This window comes from Mauremys mutica, chromosome 8 (genome assembly GCF_020497125.1).
Source record: "Mauremys mutica isolate MM-2020 ecotype Southern chromosome 8, ASM2049712v1, whole genome shotgun sequence".
NCBI classification, from domain to species: Eukaryota; Metazoa; Chordata; order Testudines; family Geoemydidae; genus Mauremys; species Mauremys mutica.
Window position 1 is genome coordinate 61,234,620 of NC_059079.1, and position 25,884 is coordinate 61,260,503.

Below are 25,884 nucleotides of genomic sequence, written 5' to 3' on the forward strand. Positions count from 1 at the left end.
TGTGTATGCTGTGTGGGATGCACACCCTGCACACTGGAGCCAGAGAGTTGGGGCAGGGACTCTGGGGAAGGGGGGTGAGACAGAGGTGGAAAGAGGCAGAGCAGGGGCAGGGCCTCATTGAAGAGGTGGAGTGGGGGCAGGGAGGGGTCGAGCACCCACGTGAAAGAGGGGAAGTTGGCGCCTATGCTCACAGGAGGTGGGGGGTCAGAGTCTTTTTTAAAGGAGGACTGCCTTCCCAAGTTTGCATCTGATCTGGAGCAGCTGCAATGGCATGGTGGTTTGCAAAAAGTATGCACAGAGGACCAAGCAGCCACTCTGCAAATGTCCAATATAGGAATATCATTTAGAAAAGCCATTGATGTGACTTGAGCTCTTGTAGAATGAGGTCATACCTCCAAGGAGTTGTAGCCTGGTCTACTTTGTACTCTGTCATGAGACAGGAAGTTATCCACCTGGATACTGTTTGTGAAGAGACTGCTTGGCCCCTCATTTGAGCTTCATTTGAGCTGCATATGAAACAGACAAGGTGAGTAATGGAAAGGTTTAGTTCTCTCCAGATAAAAAGCTAAACATTGCCTGTCATCTAATGTGTGAAGACACTGCTCCTCTGGGGTTGAATGCAGCTTAGGGAAGAACACTGGCAGATATATAACTTGATTCAAGCAAAATTGGGAAACCACCTTAGATAAAAACTTAGGGTGCACCTGCAGGATTACTTTGTCTTTGAAAAAAGGCATGTAAGGAGTTTGCCACCATCAAAGCCTGAAACTTGCACACTCTCCTTGCAGATGTTACTGCAACAAGAAAGGCAGTTTTCTGACACAGAAGAGAGTAAGACGAAGTTGCCAGAGGCTCAAATGGAAATCCCATGAGAGCCGCTAAAATAATATTGAAGTCCCACAAAGGAACCAGCTCACTAACCAATAGGTGGAGATGAAAGACTCCTTTCAAGAACTTCACTGCTATGGGGTTTGAACACACTGACTTCCCCTGGATTGAAATCACCATCAGGAGCACTCTCAGTGAATTAAGTGCAAGACCAAAAGACTGAAGGTGTTAACCAATTACTCCAAGTAAGATGTCCTGGATACAAGCCAGGATTGGTTGAACTTCCCAGGCTATAATGACTATAATGAGGACCACTTCCACATGGCTGAATAGGCAGCCTTGGTGGAGGACTTTCTACTGGTAAGCAAGATCTGCCCCAGACTGCCTTTGAACATCCTTCCTCCTTATCTAACTATGTTGCATCCACGCTGTGAGATGCAGGCAGCCAAGCCTGACCATGATGTTGAGTTAGGAGGTCAGGATGAAAAAGAAGGGACAAGGGGGCCAACCAATAATGCGAGGTCTCAGACACACTGAAGCAGTGAGAATAAGCTTGGCAGGGCCCAATTTCACCTTGAGAATGACCTGCAGGATGACCGGAATCAGAGACAAGGCAAACAGGGGTGCTGATTCCCAATGCAGGTGAAAAGCATCCATCAGGGAGCCCAGACCGAGACGTCCCTGGGAGCAAAACAGCCAGTATTCCTTGTTTGCTATGAGAGGCAACAGATCGATCATTGGGATACCACAAACTGCAAATATAGACCAACTGCTGGACACTGAGCTTCAAAGACTACTTGTGATTCAGACAGAAATTCCTGCTGAGGTGATCCATCAGGTGACTGTGGATTCCAGACAAGTGATTGGCCATGGGCATAATGTTTCCCCCAGTGCAAAACTGCCAAAACCTGACTGTCTCCTGACAAAGCAGGTTGAAGTGTGCTTCCTGCTACCTGTTCACATAATATATTGTGGCGGCATTGTCAGGGAGTATGAGAACCGCTGAGCCCCAATGTGATCCTGAAAGGTCTGAGATGCACTGTAGATAGCATGAAGCTCCATGACATTGATCTGCAGAGAAGCTTCCTGTTCTGACAACAGGCCTTGAACTTTCAGCAAGTCCAGATGGACTCCCCAACCTATTAAGGAGCCATCAGCGACTATAGTCCTGGTCAGTTGAGGCCAAGTGAAAGGAACACCCTGACACTCATTGTCCTGAATCACCCACCCTGTAAGGAGATCAGCATCATTGGAGGTAGTCAGACCAGCATGTCCAAAAAACAGACCAATTTCAGTCACGTCTGAATAGGATGCAGGCGCAGCCTGGCATATTGAAGTACCTGCGTGCATATGGCCTAGCAACCACAGCCCGCATATACCTGAGCTGTAGTTGAGGAATGAGACTGCAGCTCCAACATAGGTAGCAGATTGCCTGGGATCACTTGGTCGGTAGAAACAATCTTGAACTTTTTGAGTCTATCTGGGCCACAATGAACTCGATTCACTGACCTGGAACCAATGTTGTCTTCCCGGGTTCAGAATGAGTCCTAGATGATCGAGTAGATGTAGAGTGATGTGAACAAAAGAGAGGACTTCCCCTCTGGACTTGCCACTCAATAACCAATCGTCTAGATACAGGAAGATATGAATTCCCTTTACCAAGAGGTTCTGTGGTGACAATGGGGGAGCGAGCCCCGATGAGACAAACTTACGGTCAGACTCATCTGAAGCCCAACAAGGTGGCAAATTTGGTGCCAAAGAGGAGTGGGGAATCAGCATCAAACGAGACACTGCCACATGGTACCAGGAGAGGCATCAGCACCGAGTCCAATACTGAACTCGATGATGGGATCTGCCACCAAGACAATGGTGGTGCTGGGCCTGGCCGCAACTTTCTAGTCTGCAGGCCAGATGGTAGACACACAGACCCAGTGACTTTGCGACATGGCCAAAAGGTGACACTTAATTTGTGCTTGGAATTCATTTGATTGAAACAGGGAAGAGAACCAAAACAAAAATATGGTACCCTCAACTGTATTAGCATTAACTAAGAATTTGTACAATTTTCCTGCCCCTGAGGGTTTACCCACGGGAAGCCACTATTTGGCCCATCACTATTACTCCAATGAATTCTTTCAAATATAAAAATTGTTTGCTGCAATAAATTCATGTGAGAGATTAAGAGCAGCTCAGTTGTAGACTTGTTAATTTTTTTGCCTTAATACACAAATCCTATTACTTATTCTCCTATAATAAAATAGCTAACAGGAAAATGAACAATTTAATTGGTTAATAAACATTCCAAGCCCTGTGGGTACCCTACATGCCTTTCATAGGTCAGGACAAATTTGCCTATTCACTGAAAAATATCATTTGTCCGTTTACAATTCTAAACTTAGAAGTCAAACAAGGAGAAATGCCAGAAGCAAAGTCTGGGGAAAAAACAAATTAAATATAAACACACAAATTGGATAATACTTTAAAAGGTTGCATACTCATAATAAAAAAACTCCTATAACTGGGTGCAGGTTCACATCTGAGGCGTATGAGAATTCAACATAGTTGCAGGTCCATGCCTTTTTCCATGCAATTACCAACACATGGAACACCCTACCCTACTTTTTATTTAAATGTCTCCTGAAAACTGACCACTTCCATGAGGCTCACAATAATTCATTATTTATTCATTCAATTTCAATAATATTCACTCATTTCTATCTTCCTTTTCAAATTAAATATTTATAGAAGGGAACAAGAACAAAGGGGAGAAAAGAAAAACAACAATACAATCAAAATGTGGGCATGCCTTAAGTAACCATATATATTTGTATTGCCTCAGAATGTGTCACATTCTTCTCAAGTGGATGGGGTTTGGCACTGCAGAGAGGGGCCAAGTCTGCATTTGTCCAGAGATGATAAAAATCACACTAATCTCATGGAATCCATAGGGGGCTGAGGCATTCTTTGTCCCACCTTCCCCCTACCTCCTAAGTCAGCCTGGCTGAAAAAGCTGCTTTGTCCTTGCATCCCACCGTACTACAAACTACTCCTTGAGTGGAGTTTGAAGTTCTACACCAGGAGTCCACAGGAATTAATTGTGAAATAGTAAGCATTAATTTTTGCCTGTATTTTCCCATGGGTTTGCTGGAGAACAAAGTTCTGTTGTGTACAGTGCTTTTCTCCCTTCTCCCAGACTTTGCTCCCTCAACACTCAAAAATTCAGGGAGCCTTGATCACAATTAACAGAAGGATTTCCGCAGTGTTAGAGGAAAGGAAGGGAGAATGTGATGTTATTTAAAGAGCAACTCCCTTCTAACTCTCAGACTCACTAGTGATTTGAGAGAATCTTCCACTCTTTTTTCCCCTCTGAGGCTCAAATCCTTTTCACCCTCAAAGGCATCGATTGCACCTAAGCAGAAGCCAATCTTCACATATCTTCTTTCATACTAAATGTAAAATCAGATTCAAAGTACCAATACAAATACTCAGGAGAAATGGAATAGCAAACGCCATGGCACAATATATGCAATCTATACACATTTGCACAAGGGGAATCTCATACATAAATGTAAGCAATTTTGCATTGCTTAACCTGCAGTACAGGACACGTCCTCATTTCAACCTTTTCATTCTAATTTTTTGCTTTAGCAGCTAATTTTTTATTATTGTGAGCCATTTCCTAAAATGTTTCAGAGGACTCCAGCATTCTGATGGCACAGGGAGGGGTTTTAATATTCATTTTATTAACCACGTTGATTTTATGACTTGGGTGGACATCTTGATTTATTTGGTTAATATTTGTACTGTTATTTCCTACATTTTATTTTTATCTTTATTTCAAAAGGTCTGTAGGCACATGGAAGCGAGGAGTATTCCATTAACAAGACTTTTATGTGACTTACAGTTAACAAAGAAACAGAAATTGCAACAACGGAATAAATTTAAGAAGAAAATAAATCAGAGCTTTCTCCTTAATCTGGTTTTCACATGCAAGAATGTGAGATCATCATACTGAGAGACTTTGTGGAAAATCAGGACACGAGACAAACTGGGCAGTTGCCTGACTGACATAATAAGAAATACCTACTGTACTTCCTTTTGTCCATCAAAAGGAGTTAAGCCTCCTGTAGAATCCTCCAATGCATGCTAAGGAAAAGAAAAACCTTTATGCAAACCTTACAGAAAATTCCTTTATTAGAGAACCCCTTCTTCAGAGGAGCAAACTTAAAAATAAGTAAAAATTATAGGTAGCCATGCTTGCTTTACAGGCCAGACTTTGACCAATATTCTAGCACATAGCAGTAAGGGACCTGCTGGTTGTTAATTCACAAGTTAGAAAGTTCAGCAACCAGTCTGACAGATTCCAAGACATGGTGGGTGAGGTAATATCTCCACAGCAGCCCCATCTCCAGAACCTACATAAGCAAATGAATGCCCTACTCCCATCCAGCATTCAGAATATCCACCCGTCCCGACTCCACTCCAACATAGAGGTTCCTGCAGTCTAAGGCTGCAGTAAACTCATGTAACTGTTCAAGAAAGAGAAAGCAGGGACCAGAAAGAAGGAAACAAAGTGATTTCCCATTGAGTGGGGACATGGGTGTATTCAGGAGGAGTTCTGACCTACCCCTCCTACAACTGGCCTTTAGAGAATCTTTCCCACAGCTGATCTCTCCAAAGGCTGAGAAGAGGGATGGGGAGGTAAGTATCACAGATTCTGCTCGTTGGACAAGGAGCAAAGGCAAACCACCTGATATACATTCTGCTGTAGTATCTCTATGGTGGAGCACCAGCTCAGAATTCTAACTGCTAGGTAACAGAGTTCCAGCCAGCTCTCCAAACAGAAGTTCAGTATGGCTAAGTTTTGCGCTCTTATATGACGGAAGACTGGCTTCATATGCAAAAGAACTTTCCTCTCCACTGCTATTTGCACAAAGATGGCTTGCAGCGAGGGCGCTGCTAGCAGAAGTGAATTAGTCCCTAGATCTGTAAACCATCATGCACACCTGTGGTGCTATAGTAAAAATTTGTTAAACTAAGAGCTAGTCTACACTGGCAAAGCTAAAGCGTTGCCGCTGCCTTGGGCAGTTGCAGCGCTTTAAAAAAAAAAAAAAAAACCCTCAACAAAGGGCATAGCTCCCAGTGCTGGGGCACGGTCTACACTGGCGCTTTACAGCGCTGCAACTTGCTGTGCTCAGGGGTGTGTTTTTTCACTCCCCTGAGCGAGAAAGTTGCAGCGCTGTTAATTGCCAGTGTAGACAAGCCCTAATATTATTTTTGAAAAGTACAAGATTTGTTCAACTTTAAGACATTTCTGTAACTTGCTGAATAAGTGGTAACTCTTATTACCTTATTTAAAAATACCCACAGTTAGTCATCAGTATGTACAGGGTCAATTAAACACCTTTTCCCAGTTAATATCTATGCAATATGTAATTTGCTTTTCCCCACCTTGTCATTGCTGCAGTGGAATTCCAATTGTACAACTGGAAACTGTCTTTCAAGAAAACAAGCAGACCTTCAATATGTTTCCTCTTTTTTAAACATTTCATTCTAATCTCAATAAAACAATAGCACATCTAGATCGTATGGCCCTGTTTAGAAGAGAAGTTATGCAGCTTTCTGGATTCCATAAACTTCAGTAGGTCACATATAGGGCTCGTTGACTGGGTTGACAGGAAGGTCAGAGAAAAGTATGAAGGGGAAGAGTATCCAATTGAAGAGCATGGAGTTATGAAGCTGCTATTGGTGACATAGGTGGGACAAGCCAGGGAACATAGTTAAATGAGCTTTTTATTTTATTTCTTGGCTGCCATTTCCTGCATATCTGGGATATGCTGACAAGGCTCAGGGCATCCCCTACCTTTAGTTTTACTTAGGCTGGGTGGGATCCAAGTCTGCTTCTGAGAATGGATCAGGACTAGCAGCCATAAAAAGATGAAATCAGCTAGAGGAAATTCTCTGGAATAAAAGCAGCTTAATTGTAGCTGATATACCCTAGGAGGCTCACAGAGCATGCAGGCTACTCACCCATGGAAATAATTATAAAGGGCTGGATAAGCATCATAATCAAAAACCCAAAGCCTCAAATGCAAAAGTCACATTGCTAGCACACATTTTTGCATACTCAAATGATGGTAAACAGAAGGCAAACTAATTAAAAAAGCAGTAGTATATCTGAAGAAAAACCTTTTTTTTATATCAATCCTGCAAGTCCTTATATAGTTGTCCCTTATATAGTTGTCAGGCGCTTTTTCGGTTATAATGACTCATAACAAATAGATTTAGAGAAAATCAAAAAGACGTTAAAAATAATAGAAAGCATTTTGAGCTAAAGGGGTGATTTAAGAGGTTTGTTAAGTTGCTTAATATCACCACACACAATTACAGGTAACCTACTAAGGAAAAGAGGTTAATCTGTGATTTTGTTACATTTTTATATTGTAACTAAAACTGCCAGAAAATATTTTTTTCCTGTTTATTTACATTATAGATTCAGGTTTTGTCTATCATGTTTCACTTAACAAATTTTGCAGATGACTCAAGATATAGCTTGTTTATCATGTCACAAATACCAAACAAGCAACATCTATTCAATTCCTTTGAAGTAGGTGCTGTAAAATCTCCTAAACCACATCTTCTGGTCCCCTAAGGAGGGTTGATATTTGAAGGTTAAAAACCCCAAAACATTCATTTTAGAAATCAAACCCTTTTGAACTAATACTACACTATCAGTAAATAAGAACGAAGAGGCAAAGACTCTCTTCAAGTCACCTTTAAGACTTGAACCACTGTGATGCATACCAAAACTAGTAACTTGAGACTTTGGTGATAGGTACTCTAGTTCTCTCCCTTCTTAAACTTAAAAAATTAGTTTCTTTCATTAGAGACTGACATACTGCTACTTCACCCTCCCATAGGCAGCCTTAACTACAAGCTGAATTATGAGTATGTGGGCACAGACTGGTTTTAGGCCAATAAACAGGTTACACTTCCCCAAAAAGGTGAAAGAATCACCATGTAGAGTTTAGCAAAACTAGCTGCAGCGTGAAGACCAAAGCTTGATTCCATTCACTACAGAACACTTGGGAATATCTATGAAATATCCACTGAGTAAAATTTTCAGAAGGATCTTAATCCCATTTTCAAAAATGATTCAGGCATTTACAAGGTGGATTGATTTAAATCACCAATTTTAATCATTATTTACATCAGCAAGAAATCATTGATTTTAACCCTGCTTTGCATTTATACTTTAGTCATTTTCCTAAAGAAAGGTTTGTTCTCATTGGTTGGTACAACCATTAAAACATATTGATCGCAAATAAATATAACCTTTACACTAAATGTGGTACTTTTTGCTAACAGGAGAATACCATGTATTTATACACACTTATTTAAACAATTGTATAGTTTAACATATATTTATTCATATTCTTAATTATTTCCTTATTATTAGAAAATGGTTAATGATGCATTTTTTAGTAGATTATTAATTTTTTACTCCAGATTTATGTTGATTTACATTTGGATGGCAACTGGAATTAATTTAAAAATGAACAAGAAAAACATTTAAAAATTGTTTATCAATAAAATAAAACTACTTTAAATGTGCTGAATACATAAGTTTATCAACTGGTTTTGCATTTAAGACTAACAGATGAATTTAACAAAGGAAATATAAATTGTAGTTAGTGAATTGTCAGATTGGAAATCTGGACTATGGTGACCAGGAAAAAAAAAAAAGGTATCTGGGGGCCAACAGTGCTGATAGGCATCTAACCTGGTTAGGTACTTTTCAAAATCCCACTAGGAGCCTATCTGCATATTTAGGCACCTAAATACTTTTGAAAATCTGGCCCCTTGTCCTTCAACTTTTAGACTTAATAGATCTAATTCTCTCTCACACCTGGTTTTTAATTCATAAATTGGATGAAAACATGCTTTCCTGTTTTTTCAACTCCAGGTTGGTTTCTCAGTTTTGAATGAATTAGTCCAAATGAAGAAAATATTTTCTCTTCATCTGCTAGATAAACTGAAAACAAAATTAATTAAGGCAAAAGATTTTCTGCTCAGCAGAAATTGAAACTAAATGTAAATACTAGCATTCACTCAATTGCAAAGATTAAAAATAATATAGATACTGAATGCAGTATTGTGACTTTATAAAGCTTAATTGACTGCAAAAGTTAGAGATATTTTCCACCTGATTCTCTGTATCATAAAAAAACCTGAATTCATTAACTCATTAAAATTTGAGGAGGGCTCATTAAAGCAGCATTTTTCTTTTATTTATTTAAATTATTTTAATAGATTATAGTAAATTTAGGCCTTAACATAAGCCATTTTAAAAAGGTTTTTAAAAATAAAAAATTAATTTAAATAAACTTTTATTTTGAGTTCTTTTTAAATAGATTTTTACCCACTCTGGACACTTAGGAGCCTAAATCTCACTCTCTTTCAATGAGACGTAGGCACCAAAATGCCTAAAACTCTTTTAAAAATAGAACTAAACCACTTAAGCACTTTTAAAAATTTTACCCGTTGTCTTCAGAAGGGAAGAAATAGGTTCATCTGTCTAAACAACTATGAGATATAAGGGGTAAAGACAAAGGTACCAAGGAATTCCTCTCAAATTTTATCTGGAGTATTAATCTGGGGTAATTATCAACCCCAAATAACCTTAGCTAGATTAGAGGGAAGTTCCAAGTGGCACTTAAACCTGCCTCACCAATACACAATATTAGAAACAATGACAGACACACGATGTAGGGAAAGCAAAAAAACACAAAAATTAAAGTGTTGGGTTTTTTTTAATTCTAATTCCTTAGTTGTCACCCATTTGGACTTTCGGAGAACAGAGAGCATCATCAGGGAACTAAATCCAAGTCTGGTTTTGACACACATAATACTACTTTATTCTTTTTATTTTTTCTTACTTTTCTTACAGTTTTAAAAATGTACAGGGGTTCAGAACCACCTCAATAAAACAGTGCGTACATTTTTATTTTTAAAGGGATTACTGTAGTCAAATCATTGGTGTGCAAAGAGGGTTGACTTCTGTTATGAAAAGTCATAGGCACAATTTCATTATATGCATTTTGGTAAAATAAGGAACTATAGCGCAGCTGTTAAGAGGAGCAATAGTTAGGCCTTTTTAAAAAACAAAACAAACCACCATCTGCACCTTGGGTCAAAAATAATATTTAAAATATTTCACTACTTGTCATACTATATCTGAACCCCAGGCAATTTATTACACAAGTAGTGCCCTTGCAAAGTATTTTATTTAAGCGGTGAACCTGAAAGGCAATACAAAAGGCAATACGGAGGCTCTTATCTGTATTTTATACTAAATTGTCTCTCCACCTCCTCCTCTAATAAATATCTATTTAATAACTGCACAAAAGTATTTCTCTTAGAGCAAGTAATTATTTTTTTAAATCCTGTAGACTTAAAATTGACCTACTCCATATGCTATGAAACATTAGGCACAGACCACATACTTTACATTTTCTTTTTAAAAAAAATACAATATGTGCAAGCTAGGTTCACACAAAGGATTGGCAGCTACAACAGTAAGCTATTCAGACCCCACAGAAAAGTTATTTTCCATTTAAAAAAATTTCAATTCACTGAGCAGTGATGTTACACTGCTGTGTGTGGTTATCATATTTGCATTAGGATTATTTGTGTAACCGTTAAAGGAAAAGCTTTAATACATCCTAAAGGACATCACATCAATATTGTGTGCTAATTCAGCAGGATCTAGAGAACAAAGTTTGTAAAACTTATTAGAATATGGTGAGTGCAAGCATCAATCTAGTAAAAATAGCCAGAATTTTCTGAAGAAGAAGTTATTTGAAATTATGTTTATCTGACAGGCTCCTTCATTAACTAAGTCGCTTCTGAATAATGGAACCCAGGGTGCAGGGCATGTAAAAAATGGAAATGGGGGGGTCGGGGGAAGCAGGCTTTGTGGAAGCTGCACTAGAAATGCAAAAAAATAAAACTTTAACTTTATCCAAAAAGTGTACCCATCCGTTTCTTTAATTTGTATGGGGGGTCCGGGGGGAGGGGTTTAGAGGATATTTGTACAACTGAAAATAGTACAAAACACAAGCAAAGACTATGTGCAGCTGATTGTTACATTCCAACATTTATTATGCACCCTCTGTTGATATCATTTATGAAGAGCCACCCACTGTGTTTAAAAAAGTTTATTTTAATGCGAGAGACTACTGTATATCTTGCCACATATATGACAATTTTTCTACAAGGAAAAAAAAATTAATAAGTCACTAATTTATCCTAAGGGGGGCCTGCTTTGAAGTGCCTGTTATTTCATGCCTTGCGGAAGATATGAGATATTGATTTCTTTCATCTTCTGTTAAATTTCTGTCATACCACCACACAATTTCACACGATCCATATTCAAAATAATTTGTGTACCCTTTCAGTGCCCTTTAATAACAACCTTTTCCTTTATTACGAATCACTTCCAAACCCACATCTCATGTCATAGGAGCTATTCAAGTAAATATTTCTGTTGTGGCAAATTTCCAGATGTATCAAATGCTATCCAAACTCAGTGTCAGATTGCATTTCATTAGTTGTCCCAGTTTTCTTTAAATGGAGCAGGAATTAGCCCGTTTTCTAGGTTTGGGGTCCCGTACATCCTTGTCTTTTAAACACATACAAGATGAACATATTGTCTCTGACAGTCTCCGGAGTCCCAGCCTGAAAACACTGTTGGAGAGGCTATATATCACACAGTTGCAGAAACTATTGCTTATAGCAAGCCATGTTGTTAAGAAGGAAAGTGCTGGATTATCCAGCACCCTAGAGCTCTCCAGCAGAAAGTATATGATATAGGGGAGCCAAAGCATGTAAAACACACTGGTTATCCGAAATAAAACCATGGCATAGCGGCGGTCAGGGCTGTGCCCAGTCTCTCCAGCAGCATCCACTTCATGGCTAGGAAAACGAGCTCTCCGGTCATTTATCTCTTTGGTGTGCTGCCGGCAAATTTTGAAGATGTGGAAATATGTGAAGCAGATTACCAAAGCAGCTGGAGCATATAGTAAGCACACAATAAAGCCAGTAAAATAAGCATTGGTGAGCCAGGAGATAGCACACCATTCAAAAATATCACCATGGTAACCAGGTTTTCCCCAACCAAAAAAGGAAGGTAAGAAGATCAGACAAGAGTATATCCAGATCAAAATGATACAGATTCTCAAGCGACAAGGAGTGACCAGTTGATTATAGGAGAGAGGTTTTGTAATAGCAAGATAGCGGTCAACACTGATGCAAGCAAGACATGCCATGGAGACACTCTTCAGCACAGAGATGATATATCCAAAAACCTGACAAGTCAAGGACTCATGGACACCTGTAGAGTAGTGAAGCAATGATAATGTAGGAACCAGGCAGCTAACTCCAACAAAAAGATCAGCATAGGCCATGGTCTGAATAAAATAGCTGGTGGTATAATGATGTAAAAGCGGAGCACAGTGAAAGACAAATATTACAGTTAAATTACCAGCAATAATTAAAAATGTTAGCAAAACAATAACGATTGTCTCAAGGATGCAGATGTCGACTGCATTGTAGTGGCCAAATCCTAACGGACAAGAGAGATGCTCAGATACATTCACAATGCTACTGCTCATGTTCAGAGTCCTCCATTCAGTCCATCTGGAGTGGTTCATGGTTTGGGATTAGGGAACTCTGCAATCAGAGCTATGATGAGCAGGTGACCTGCCCAACATCAGCTAAACTCTGCTTCAGAGTCTCATGATCTCTTTTTGTAGACACGGCCAGCGCTTCTCTCAGGGAGGTTACAGTCTCATCGCTGTTGATGTCTCTTCAGCATCAATGCAACACTTTGACACACCTTAGTTTGAGGAAAGAAAAAAAAAGCCAGAAAGAAGAAAAAAGGCCACTGACAGGTTTCCTCCGGTGCTCTTGATCCATCTTTATCAAACACAAGGCACTTCTAAAGAAAACAGGTTCTTTTTACTGTATTTGTGGACGATGAAAATAAAAACAAACAAACAAACAAGGCAGAGGAGGGGGAGAGACAGGAAAAAGTCAATTGCCTCAAAAGAAATTCTGTGATTGTTTTTTCCTGAGAAAGGCAGTTTCTTTGGAATTAGCTAGAAAAATACAAATAATAAAAAGAGGAAAATGTCTCAATACAACACAGGTTTCATGAATCAGCAATCTTTAGAAACGAATTAATATTTTATGTTAATTTAAATAATTAAACCACAAAATGTCTGGAAAACCAAGGAAAAGTTCACTGTATTGTGCTGTGTCTTTTGGCTCCGTTCAGGAGATCTTTGCTTCATATATTCTATTCATTAGAGAGGTAAGGAAAACATTTCTGTCCAGGGCAATTCCAATAGACTCACCACAGTTTGTGTATGAATAATGAATTTTATTTGGAGGGAGAAGGGTATGAGGAAAGCCAGGTTTGTCCTCTGACTCCCAGGAAGGAAAACATACATCTATCTGTACACTGAGGAAGATCATGTGTAATCACTTAAAAATCAGAAAAATGTAAGCACAAAATTTTGGAGCTTTAAGTCAGTATTCAAAACTCTTTTAAACAGTTACGGTCCACTACAACTATCAATGTCAGCAGCACAATCCAAGGTCCTCACAGACAAAATAAATCCTTCTTGCATTTCATTTCAGCAGTGATAATCAAAAATAATTTTCTTCAGAAATAATGCCATATCTGCTACAGTGGATCAGTACAGTGAAGTTCATGGGTATATCCATGATATTTCTCACCTCTCTAGCAACACCTGAATCCTTTCACAAGCTCCATACAACAAGAACAGAAACTTCCATCTGCATTCTGCTGTGAAGCTAATGAAATGCTGATCAGACTAGAAAAGCTGCCATTGTTTACTCCATTATTCTGTCATTCAGCTTCATCTTCTAGGCTGCCACAGACTTTCTGTTTTTATTAGACAATTAGCATGATAAATCACTGCTTTAAAAACCAGATCTTCTAATAGCTGGACATTACCTGTTAATTGTATTTGCGGTTATGGAGCAGCCATATGTTAAAGAAAGCCTCTTCTGTATTCATTTTTGAGTAACTGCTTGATTAGTGCAAGGACCATTAGCTTGGTTACTAAATGTACACAGTCTTGTTTTAAAAAAAACCCAGAAATACTAAAAATATCTTTAATCCTAGAATTCCTGAGATTAGGAAGAGGCAGACAAGAACGAATCAATCCAAATAAAAAGATTTCCAAGGTCATGTAGATATTATATTAGCATTTGTTTAATGTCCCTTTAAAAGTACTAATATCTCACTGATGCTTTTGATAGTCTTCACTGCTCCTTCTGAAGGAATTTCATTCACTAGAAAAGAAACATTTTCTCCACTTCTGATGCAGTAGTTTGATAGAAAGCATTCTTTTGAAGTTAATTTTCCAAGGTGCACCATCATGCTGTACAGAAGGTTCTTTCTGATTTTATAACATCCCCAAAACACTTGCCAGTTGTTCATTCTCTCTGTCTATAAGTAATTTAATCTGTTACAAAATTACTACTTGTTAAAAAAATTCTCTTGCTACAGCAATAAACCAATGTTTCTCACCTATGTTCATTCTTATCAGCTGCTATGGTGAACTGCTTGATACAGAAGTCCTATTTACTGTGAGGCAGTTACAAGGATGCTGTCACTATTCCTCACATTCTCTCTCAAAATTATTGCTTGCACCTGAGCCTGCTGCTCCTCTTTATCCTTAGCTGATGCAGAAGAACTCACTATCGGAAAGGTGACTCGGTCCTTCTGCCCCAATCAACAACACAGCCAATGGCTAAGGCAGCTGAAATTGTCACTAGGTAACAGTTGCCAGGCACAATGCAGGCTTACACAGCAAGAGGCAAATAAGAATGACAAATTAAGACAATGGAACTGACCATTTCCCTATAATATATTAATCGTATTTGGAAACTTCTGAAAGAGGCTTCCCTTCTAGTACTTCCCACAGGGTTATAGCCTGCAGATTAGCAAAACATGAAATTATTCATAGATGTACCTTTGCATACCACATAGAAACTACCATAATATTACTATAACAATCACCAGTTAAAGCAAGTCAGCAGTAATGTAATCCTTATTGGCAGGAAAGACCTATTAATTATTAAACAAATAAGTGCTAACCTTCATAAAGTCAAATGATTCTTTTAAAAATCAAAAACATGCTGTTCTATTTTGATCTGTAAAAGTTTAAAATCAGCTTCTACCCTCTTATCAATTAAATTACTGAACTATTTAAACAAGACAAATGTAGACACGTTAATGTAACTACAAAATCATAAAAAATACATTTAAGCAATGTTTAAGATCCAAAATAAATACCCAAATGCAAAGACATTTAAAATTAAGGCTCAAACTATCTAATTAATTTGCTCTATTATGTCTAGATATGCAGACGTCTCAGCACAGTATATTTATGGAGTATACAGCATTATCTACTGCAATACCTAAATACAATGTTGAGAAAGTTATTCTCACAGTATTTGTTAAGAATGAATATAACATTTATTGCTTCTAAAATGTTTAAGTGATTTAACATTAACCAATTATTTGTTTTAGTTTAATGTAAAAAAAATGAGGGGAGTTACCAATTGATTTTAAAGGGGTAAATTAAAATAAGTCCCTAAAATAATTCAAAATGTCTAATTGTATATTTAGCAAGTTATTAAAAAAAAATTTTGGTCAGAACAATTTTCTTCCAGTAGGTCAGTCTGAGACAATATAACAGACCATTGTAGTGTTAAAGTCTACAGATTTTTTAAACTCCATTAACTGATTTATGTAATACCAATACATATTCATGATATTATTCCTCTTCTGGTTATGGATATTAAATATGTGTTTTGTCATTCCATGATACAAAATGGGCATAAAGTAAAATGATTACATTCACACTAGACACATTTTTAACACAAAATTGAAACATTCAGTATATTGAGAAAATACCCATACACCAGTGCAGCACAGCACAATTTTGGCTAAAGGCCAGCAAAATACATTTGTCACAGGTTTTGGTTTAGAGAGTGAATACAATAGAATAAAGTATCTAATTACAAAGTCTTGCAATTCTGCTACATCAAACCACAGACCAAATTTGGCAAAAGTTGCTCCTGGGTTAACACCTTGTATTGCAAATTCAGCCTGGAGCAAATTTTCAAGGCTGAATGACAAATCTCTAGAAATCAGAACTGCATACCGAACTGAAGCAACATAACTATGAAATACACTGGTATAGCTGTACTACTGTATTCCTCCAGTTGAGGGGATTTAAGAGAAATATAAAGCAGTACATTAGTGCAATATGAAAGATATTCCAATCACTTGCTATTGTAAATTGCTTCAACAAAATGCTTTAGAACTAGATTGAGCCTTTAGGCTCAGCTCTGAGTAACACCTAGCTGCACCACAAGGGTAGCAAAGGAAAGGTATTTTGACTCTTCTCTTTTCCCACTTGCTTGCAGCCGGTGATGGGGTGAGGAGAAGGCTTGGGAGAAGAAAAGTGGATGAGACATCCCTACTCCTCCCTTCCTTCATTCTGGACTCCACACATGATCCAGGCTAAAAACGAAGGGCTTATCTACACCTTTTAAAACACTGAAAATCAGACACTTCAAATTTAGCAGCAGTTAAACCTAACATTAAGGGAATCATAAAAAGGTAAATTTAAAAAAATAAAGTTTACATGACAATAGTTTTGAAACTTACTGATTTCTAAATAATAACCGCCATACTGAGACCGACCACTGGTCCATTTAGCTCAATATTCTGACAGTGGCCGGTTGCCAGATGCTTCAGAGAGAATTAACAGAACAGGGCAATTATTAAGGTTACGTTTAATCATAGAGGTCATGGAAGTCACGGATTCTGTGACTTTACCAGACCTCCGTGATTTCTTTGGCTTCAGCTGTCAGCGGCTGTAGCTGGGGCCAGATCCATATGCTCCCCTACCAGCCCCCCACAGCTAAGCCAGAGATGCAGCTGTGTGTGCCCCCTTCCCCATCTCTGTCCCCTCCCCGTGGCTTCAGCTACGCTGTGCACCCCACTGTGGTGGAGGGGCTCAGGCTGTCAGTCCCCCCCCCACATGGGGCTCCAGCTCTCATTCCTTCCTCTTCCCCACAATTGCCCTCCTCCTAGTTATTTTTAGTAAAAGACACAGACAGGTCACAGGCTCCCTCAAATTTTTGTTTATTGCCTGTGACCTGTCTGTGACTTTTACTAAAAATAACTGTGACAAAATCTTAACCTTAGCAATTATCGAGTGATCCACCCTCTGTTGTCCAGTCCCAGCTTCTGGTAGTTAGACATTTACGAACACCCAGAGCATAGGATTGCATGCCTGGCAATACTGGTTAATAGCCATTGATGGACCTATCCTTCATGAACTTATCTAATACTTTTTTTAACCCAGTTATACTTTTGGCCCTCTCAACATTGCCCAGCAACGAGTTCACAGGTTGACTATGTGTTGTGTGAAGAAGTACGTGTTCTTATTTGTTTTAAACCTGCTGCCTATTAATTTCATTGGGTGACCCCTAGTTCCTGCGTTAAAAGACAGGGTAAATAACACTTCCCTATTCATTCTCTCCACACCATTCATGATTTTATAGATCTCTATCACATCCCCCCTTAGTTGTCTCTTTTTTAAAGCGTTCATCTTTTTAATCTCTCTTCATATGGAAGCTGTTCCATACCCTAATCCTTTTCCTTGCCGTTCTTTGCACCTTTTCCAATTCTATCTTTTTTGAGATGGGGTGACCAGAACTGCATGCAGCATTCAAGATGTGGGCATCATATGGATTTATAAGGTGGCATTATGATATTTTCTGTTTTATGATCTATCCTTTTCCCAATAGTTCCTCAGATTGTCAGCTTTTTTGACTGCCGCTGCACACTGAATTGATATTTTCAGAGAACTTTCCACAACTCCAGCATCTCTTTTTTGAGTTGTAACAGTTAATTTAGACCCCATCATTTGTATGTATAGTTGGGATTATTTTTCAATGTGCTTTACTTTACACTTAACACTGAATTTCATCTACTACCTGTCACCCAGTCACCCAGTATAGTGAGATCCCTTCTAACTCTTCACAGTCAGCTTTGGATTTAACTATTGGAGTAATTTTGTATCAGCTGCCAATTTTGACACCTCAGCATTCACCCCTTTTTCCAGATCATTTATGAATATGTTGAACAGTACTGGTCCTAGTACAGATCCTTGGGGGACACCATCCTTTACTTTTCTCCATAGTGAAAACTGATAATTTATTCCTACCCTTTGTTTTCTGTCTTTTAATCTATGAGAGGACCTTCCCTCTTATCCCATGATTGCTTAGTTTGCTTAAGAGCCTTTGGTGAGGGACTCTGTCAAAGGCTTTCTGGAAGTCCAAGTACACTATATGCACTGGATCATCCTTTTCTACATGCTTGTTGACATCCTCAAAGAATTCTAATTGATTGGCAAGGCATGATTTCCCTTTGCAAAAGCCATATTGACACTTCTCTCCCCAACATATCATATTTATCTGTGTGAGAGATAATTTTGTTCTTTAATACAGTTTCAACTAATTTGCCTGGTACTGAAATTAGGCTTAAAAGCCTGTAATTGCCGGGATTGCCCCTGGAGTCTTTTTTTTTTTTATTTTTTTTAATCAGCACTACATTAGCTATCCCCAGTTGTCTGGTAGAGAGGTTGATTTAAGTGATAGTTTCTTTCAAAACTCTTGGGTAAATACCATCTGGTCCTGATGACTTATTACTGTTTAATTAATCAGTTTGTTCCAAAATCGCCTCTGCTGACACCTCAATCTGGTGTATTCACCTTGTATTTACCTGTCACATTCTGAGTACATTTCCCAGACCTGAAGAGTTCTCTGTAGCTTGAAAGCTTGTCTCTCTCACCAACAGAAGTTGGTCCAATAAAAGATATTACCTCATCCAGCTTGCACCTCAATCTGGGACGGCTCCACATAATAATTTTGAATGTTGAAGCTCATACTTTCAAGTCCTAATGTGCATAATCAAACTAGGCTTCCTACAGAGATGCATCACTAAATAGAAGTTGTCAACTGAGAACCAACTCACTCATTACATCTGGTCCAGCAGATTTTTGAAATGTCAGGTCTTTCTACTGGCCTCAGAAAGAGTCCTACACATACCTGTAAGCAGCAACCCTGCCCTCATATTTTGGAAGTTGTAAATAGAGTCCAGGAGGATACTAACTAGCCAGTGTGTACACAGTGTGGAAACAATGTCAACATATGAGGACTCTTTTTCAGTGTGTGTAAAATGATACTGTTTCATGAATTATAATAAAAGTGATAAAGTAATTAGATTACTTTAAAGTGTTCCTTCTACCTTGTGTGAGAATTACCATACAAAAGTAGGGGAGATTTGAATTCTTCCATTCAGGGAGTGAAGTCAGACAAGAAGCCAAGTGGCAAGCTGCCAGTGGCTCCCCAGACCTCAGCTGCTCCTAGAGCCCAACTCATTATGGATTTTCTCAAACAGCTGAGAGGGAAACAGTGCAAGTTACAAACTGTCTACAGTAATTTATATGGTCTTTTTCACATGTCGAGGAGCGGGGATGCAAATTAAGCAGAAACTAGCCAACCCTGCCAAACCCATGGAGTTTGCAGGGTATGGAGAAACTGATGTTATGCCTGGGAGGCTGCACTGCCCCATTTCTGCATGGGAAGGGGGAAAGCCACACACAACAAGGGCCTCCACATGTAGATCATTAGGAGACAATATAGCCCAAAATTATTATTTTTTTAAACAAAACTTGTCCTCATTTTTTGTTCAGTTTCATTACTTCTCCTTTATATACAGTGGTATGGTGGAAGGTGTTAATAGCTGCCATCAAGCAGTTGTTTAATCTACAGACAATTGCAAACCTGGTTCTAACTATGGGGTGAGCTAAATACCCTTCTTTCATGCTTTAATGGATGGAACAATTAAATGCCCCTTATATAGTGAAATAGCTGGAAACAACAGAAGCTACCACCCACGGCAAGAGACCATTTGGCAAGGTCTGAGCAAAACCATCCTAGGGAGATTAACAGGGGTTTCCTCCACACACAGTTTCTTGGACACAAAAATCACTGGAGAAGTAGACTTGAAAATCGTGATCAAGGAAACTCCTTACTGAGCCCTGGGAAATAGTAGTTTGTGTACATTCACTGTAAATAAACAGGATTGCACCAAAGAAATATCTGACTCACATCATCAATTTCTCCTCCTAATGGAAACAACTGTGCAAGGCCCAGAATAGTGGATACTTGCTCAGGCCAAAGGGGCAAAAATATTCCATATTTTTTCTAAAAATATTTAACTTCTTTATAGTTTACTTCATTTCTATCTAATTCCAGCCTTTTCTTTATTTTCTATTCTAGATTTTTTCCTCCCCTGAATTTGTTTAACTTGGTTCCCTTTTCATCCCAGGTGTCTATTTCAGTTTCAGCTGTAAGGGAATGTCTACACTACGTGCCAGATCGGTGGGCAGCGATCGATCCAGCGGGGGGTCGATTTACCGTGTCTAGTCTAGATACGATAAATTGATTACCGAGTGCTCTCCCGTCAACTCCTGTACTCCACCGCCGCAAGAGGCACAGGCAGAGTCGATGGGGGAGCAGCAGCAGTCGACTCACCGCAGTGAAGACACCCCAGTAGGTCAATCTAAATACATCGACTTCAGCTACATTATTCATGTAGCTTAAGTTGCATAACTTAGATCGATCCCCTCCCTTCATGTAGACCAGGCCTAAATATTTTTTCCTGTACATTTATTTTCATATTTTTATTTCACATTTCTCTTCCCCCGAGCTCACTGTTCTCCATCCTGTCCATTGCTGCTGTTCCCCAATCCCTTAACGTCTTTCCCTTCTGCTCTCCTCAATTCTGCCTCCCCCCTGCAATCTTTCCTGTTCTCAGCTGCAAAAGAAGCCCTGCTGACTCCTTAGTTTTCCTCCACCTCTATATTTAAGGTAAATACAAATGGTTTGTCCACCTTCTGCCTTGTAGTCTCAAATTCAGCCCCTACTCTCTTCCCTTCTTCCAGGCTCTACCCAAGTCACCTCACAGGTCAGCTGCTAGCAGGAATTCTCTTCTCCATGTCAAATACTTCCCTCCCCACTGCTTTCCATCCTGTATTTACTCTACCCGCTGTCACTAAAAAAAGTTGTCATTAAGAAAGTTACTTCCACCATGGCTGTACACTATGCAAGGAACTATGCAGAACTGGTCATCCAAGGAAAGACATGAAACTGAATCACTTAGGCAGACAGAGCTAATCAATTGCTGGATTCTCATATCTGTGCCTGGGCACCTCTTGAGAATTTGGGAACTGACGGGAAAACAAATGGAAAAAGCTGTGCAGAACTGGATCAGCGAAGGAAATTGGCCATGAATATGTTAAAGTTCTCTGTCTGGTCCTTTTATGTCCCTGTGTATTACACAACCACCTTTCATAATGATTAAAAACTTGGTATTAATGACCAACATAGAGACTCCATTCATATATTCATATTTGTATATATTAAGCTAAGTTCTTAGAACAGATCACTGCAGCTTTCCTTTAAAAAAATGTTTGGAACCTCAGGGATTAAGTGGCTACACTTTTGAAACTACAAACTCAATTCAGAGCTGTACATACATCTGACTACCAAATTGTGGACATACATGGAATATTTTCACTCCTCAAGTCTATGAAAATTAAAAGTCCTGTGGAAAACTGGCTGGAGGATGATTTACATGAGGAGGGTGCTATGGAGAAGTGTAAAGGATACTGCTCTCTTGCATCACTTAGTAGGCAGTTCTAATATCTAGCAGCAAAAGTAGCACTACAGTGTCAAGTTAGATAAGCACACATGGGTTGAGCACATATTGAGTGGAAAGAGAATATAAAGCAAAAAACAGGTGACTAAGCATGAAGGAGACAGCCATCGAGGACTCACTTCAGTTGGGTACCCATCTCAAGGTATTGCTTTAGGAAGGGGAAAATAGCAGCAATCATGTATATGTCCTCAGCCAGGGTCACGTGGCTGTGGACACTGACATTAAAACTAACAGGCCGGTCTTTCTACTAAGAGTAAGAGGCAGGCAAAAATAATAAACTGGTAAATACACAAAGCGACATTAACTACCACTTCCCCAGACACCTGATCGAGGGCATCATTATTTTCATTGTCTTTTTCTTTAACCTCTCCTTCTGGTTATGTGACTAATGTGTATTTAATGGGTTGTGAAAGTATATTTAAGGTCTAAAAACACGTATTTCATTTAAAACTGCCCTTTTTGCATTCCAAATACCACAACATACCCATCCACTGTGCAGAAATTACACTGGAGTCATCTGAAATAAATTAGCTATTAAATACACTATACAGTACTTTCAAGTGCCAAATAAAAGTTTGAACTGCTAAGTACATTACTGGACAAATGACTAGCAATTAAAAGCTCCCAAGGTACTTAGCACCCTGCTAATACTCTTTTCACCACCTGCACATCATATATCTTTCGCACTTGTAGACAAGCTCCAAGCAGAATTGCAGAGCATGAAAGATAATGGTAACATTTGGGAGGGTGAAGGCTTTACAGATTTGAACTCACTCTCTGTGATCGTATATGAGAAAAATGGTGATATTCAACTGCACAAATTTTAGGGCACTCAAATATATGAGATGTGGGAGTTTTAATTGTCAACCTTCAAAGAGGTAACTAGCTGGGTATGTGGATCCCAGATCTGTGGCTTGCAGTTATTGACTTTCAGCATGCTATCTCAGAGGTACAGCTATCAATGGCTCCCTTTTGGCTTAGACTCTGCTCCTGGGATATTTCAGAGAGTAGTCTCTCAGCTCCTTCATAATATCCAATGCTATTCTGGACCAGGTGCCAACCCAACTCCAACAAGCTGGCATAAAGTTAAATGTAACCAGTGCAGTTTTGCAAAAGATACTGTAGAGCAGGGGTCGGCAACTTTTCAGAAGTGGTGTGTCCAGTCTTCATTTATACACACTAATTTAAGACTTCACGTACCAGTAATACATTTTAATGTTTTGTAGAAGGTCTTTCTATATTATATAACCAAACTATTGTTATATGTAAAGTAAACAAGGTTTTCAAAATGTTTCAGAAGCTTTATTTAAAATTAAATTAAAATGCAGATCTTATCAGTTTAGTGTGATCCTTCCCCCTGCTTTTCCTTGCTGAGTTTTCCAATGTCTGGCACGTATTTGGATACTTTAAGCTGCACACAGGCTTCTGAGTGATCAGTTGTTAACCAGCTGGCAGGAGGTCAGCGGCTAGAACCCCAGATCGGCAGCTGAGGTGAGGGGAGCTGGCGGCTGGTAGGGCTGAGCAGGGCCAGAGGCATGGACCCCCCTGCCTGCACTGGAACTCCAACCAGAAGTTCTGGGGACTCCTGCCAGCCAGGGTCTCAGCCCACTGCCAGCGTAGGGTTCCTTCACCTAAGCCAGCAGCAGGCACTGAGTGGGACTGGCGGAGGGACCCCAGCTGGCAGGAGCCGGTGGCGGAAACCCCAGAGTGGTGGCGGGCTGAGTGTGCCATTAAAAAAATAGGCTTGCGTGCCACAGGTTGCCAACCCCTGCTGTAGAGTTTCTAGTGTAGTATCTATCAACCAATTGAGTGTAGCCAATGCTACAAACTGTTGCTTCACTACCATTACCCTGACAACCAGGGTACTCCGGTCGTAGCAGTTTACATTCGTTCATTGGCCTACCTCAATACATAGGTGGTCGCACTCTCACCCTGACAGAAGCAAAGCATTTCCAGATTAGTTTGGAGTTCTTGCTATTGTATGCTTCCAAGTCTACTTAGTGGGAAGACATTTCACTTTAGAAACCAATTATTTGCCTGTCCTGGTCTTTATCATAAGGCCATTGACCTGCTGAATGTGACGTTGCAGTGGTGTATTATTCAGTTGTAGTAGTATGATTTCAATTTAGTACATACCAAAGGAAGACAATTTATTTGCCAATGATCTTTCGAGAAAGTCTTCTGAGTTGCCACCCTCATAGGCAGAAACAGCAGAGTAACGATACTTTTTACTGAAACATATGCAGCGGACTGCTGATGCCACTCTTCAAGACGTTGAGCTATGAAAGGTGATATGTGCTGTGGAAGTGGTTTGGATGGATCCACTCCTTAAGAAAATGTTGTGTACATTCTACAAAATTCGTTCCAAGATCACAGTGTAGACGTGTTTCTCAACATTGTGCTTAATGTGCATAAGCCTTGTCAAGTAGTGTCAGGCTAAGTACTGTTATGCCTAAAACTTCCGGAAGTTGTAAGAAGCGAGTACAGTAGAATCCTGCAAGCATAAGCATAATCTATCTAGGAAGCTTTATAGATTAAGAAGGAAACTCTGTAAAGGTTGATACAGACTTGTGGTTACTATGCTCTGCAACCAGACACTTCAAGCTGATTTAGGGTTTTTTAAGTCTAGCAAATTGACCACAACTAGCCGCAAAAAGGAAAGATGAGTTGGTCACAGGTGCACAGTTCATTTGTTCAAAACAACCGCAAATGCCACCCTGTAAAATTTGGCCACCTTGATTGGTTGACTTGTTCAAAAGCACGGCCAGCAAGTACTGTATAAATAAAATGCAGAAGCGCATATATGTGTGTGTGTTGTTGACCTAAAAGAGATCATTCTTTGTCAGGCTCACATACACCCCCTGAACCAAAGGGACTTGTGCTTCACTGACTATCTGTGCCTGGCCAGTGTAGGGAATGGTCAACTGAAAGGTAATGTATCTTTGGATGAAAACAGGGTGAGGTATTAGGTAAAACGGTTTGGTAATGCTCGAGCTGGTTAATCTTAAGTCTGTATTAATACTATAGGTTAAGTTTATCAATAAATTGTTTAAGTTGTTTAAAAGTAGTAGTAGTTAATAGTAAATCCTTATATAGCAACAGTATATGTATTTGTGCCTTGCTGGAAACGGGTACGGTGTGGGCAAGATCAACAGATTATAAATCATAGTAACTTTGCAAGTCACTGTGCCTGTCTTCAGTATAAGTTACCATAAAGTTAGCATAAAAGTTAGTAAAAGTTTATTGATTAGATATATAGATAGATAGATAGATAGATAGATAGATAGATAGATAGATAGATAGATACACACACACGTTAAGATTGGTAAAATATAGTTAATCAATGTATTAGTATCACATATAGAATTATATGCTATTGGAGGTGGATATAACGCCTGTAAGGTTGTTAGCTAATCAAAAATAGCAGCATTGCATGTTCTTATAACTGTTTCCAATATTAATTGTCTTTTATATATGTACTTATAGCAATAAGTAGTTAATGCACAATATTACTTGTACTTGTGCCTGTCTCCAGTATCATTTGTCATTTATATTAATTCTCACTCAGTGTTGGTCTTTAATTCTGTTCTTCTTATTCTGCCTGTGTTGCCTTTATAGTCGTAAGTCATTAAAAGCCTTTCTTGAGGAATAATTAGTTGTTAGTTTCTCTTTTGTGGACTCTACTCAACCTCATTACATCTGTGTTGGGTGGTGGGAAGTAGCGAACACCCAGAGCCCCGCTAAGGCCCTAATAGGAGCCCCCTTAGGGCTCTGATGTGTGCCTCCTCCTTCCATTAATCTCCACAAACATCTCTTATGAAGAAGAGCCTGGGTGGTCATCCCCGCAGTGTTGCAACACACAGTCCTGGATGTGTAACATTTATGAGTTACAAAGGAACTTCTACATAATTATGCTTGGTGGCCAGGGCTGCACTCAGACATTGAGCATCAGGAGAAGGCATGCTCAGCCCGCATAATGCATAGAACTACTGTTCCTCTGGCCCCTTTGAAACTGGTAGTCATAGACAGACCATGGCAGAGAAATATCTGACTCTCATCATCAATTTCTCCTCCTAATGGGAACAACTGTGCAAGGCTCAGAATAGTGGATACTTGCTCAGGCCAAAGGGGCAAAAATATTCCATATTTTTTCT

The 25,884-nt window shown here is 39.3% G+C and overlaps 2 protein-coding genes across 6 annotated transcripts in view; both read right to left on the minus strand.

The window, feature by feature from the left end:
• Positions 1-25,884, minus strand: part of RABGAP1L (RAB GTPase activating protein 1 like) — a 541,073-nt gene that overhangs the window by 342,685 nt on the left and 172,504 nt on the right. The gene's annotated exons all lie outside the window — the stretch shown is intronic.
• Positions 10,764-12,651, minus strand: GPR52 (G protein-coupled receptor 52). The gene has a single exon (XM_045026106.1). The coding sequence runs from the start codon at positions 12,540-12,542 to the stop codon at positions 11,457-11,459; it is 1,086 nt and encodes a 361-aa protein (XP_044882041.1). The 5' UTR covers positions 12,543-12,651; the 3' UTR covers positions 10,764-11,456.

Excerpts from the sequence above, each read along its gene's own strand:
- GPR52 (XM_045026106.1), bottom strand. The coding sequence starts at position 12,542 with ATGAACCACTCCAGATGGACTGAATGGAGGACTCTGAACATGAGCAGT.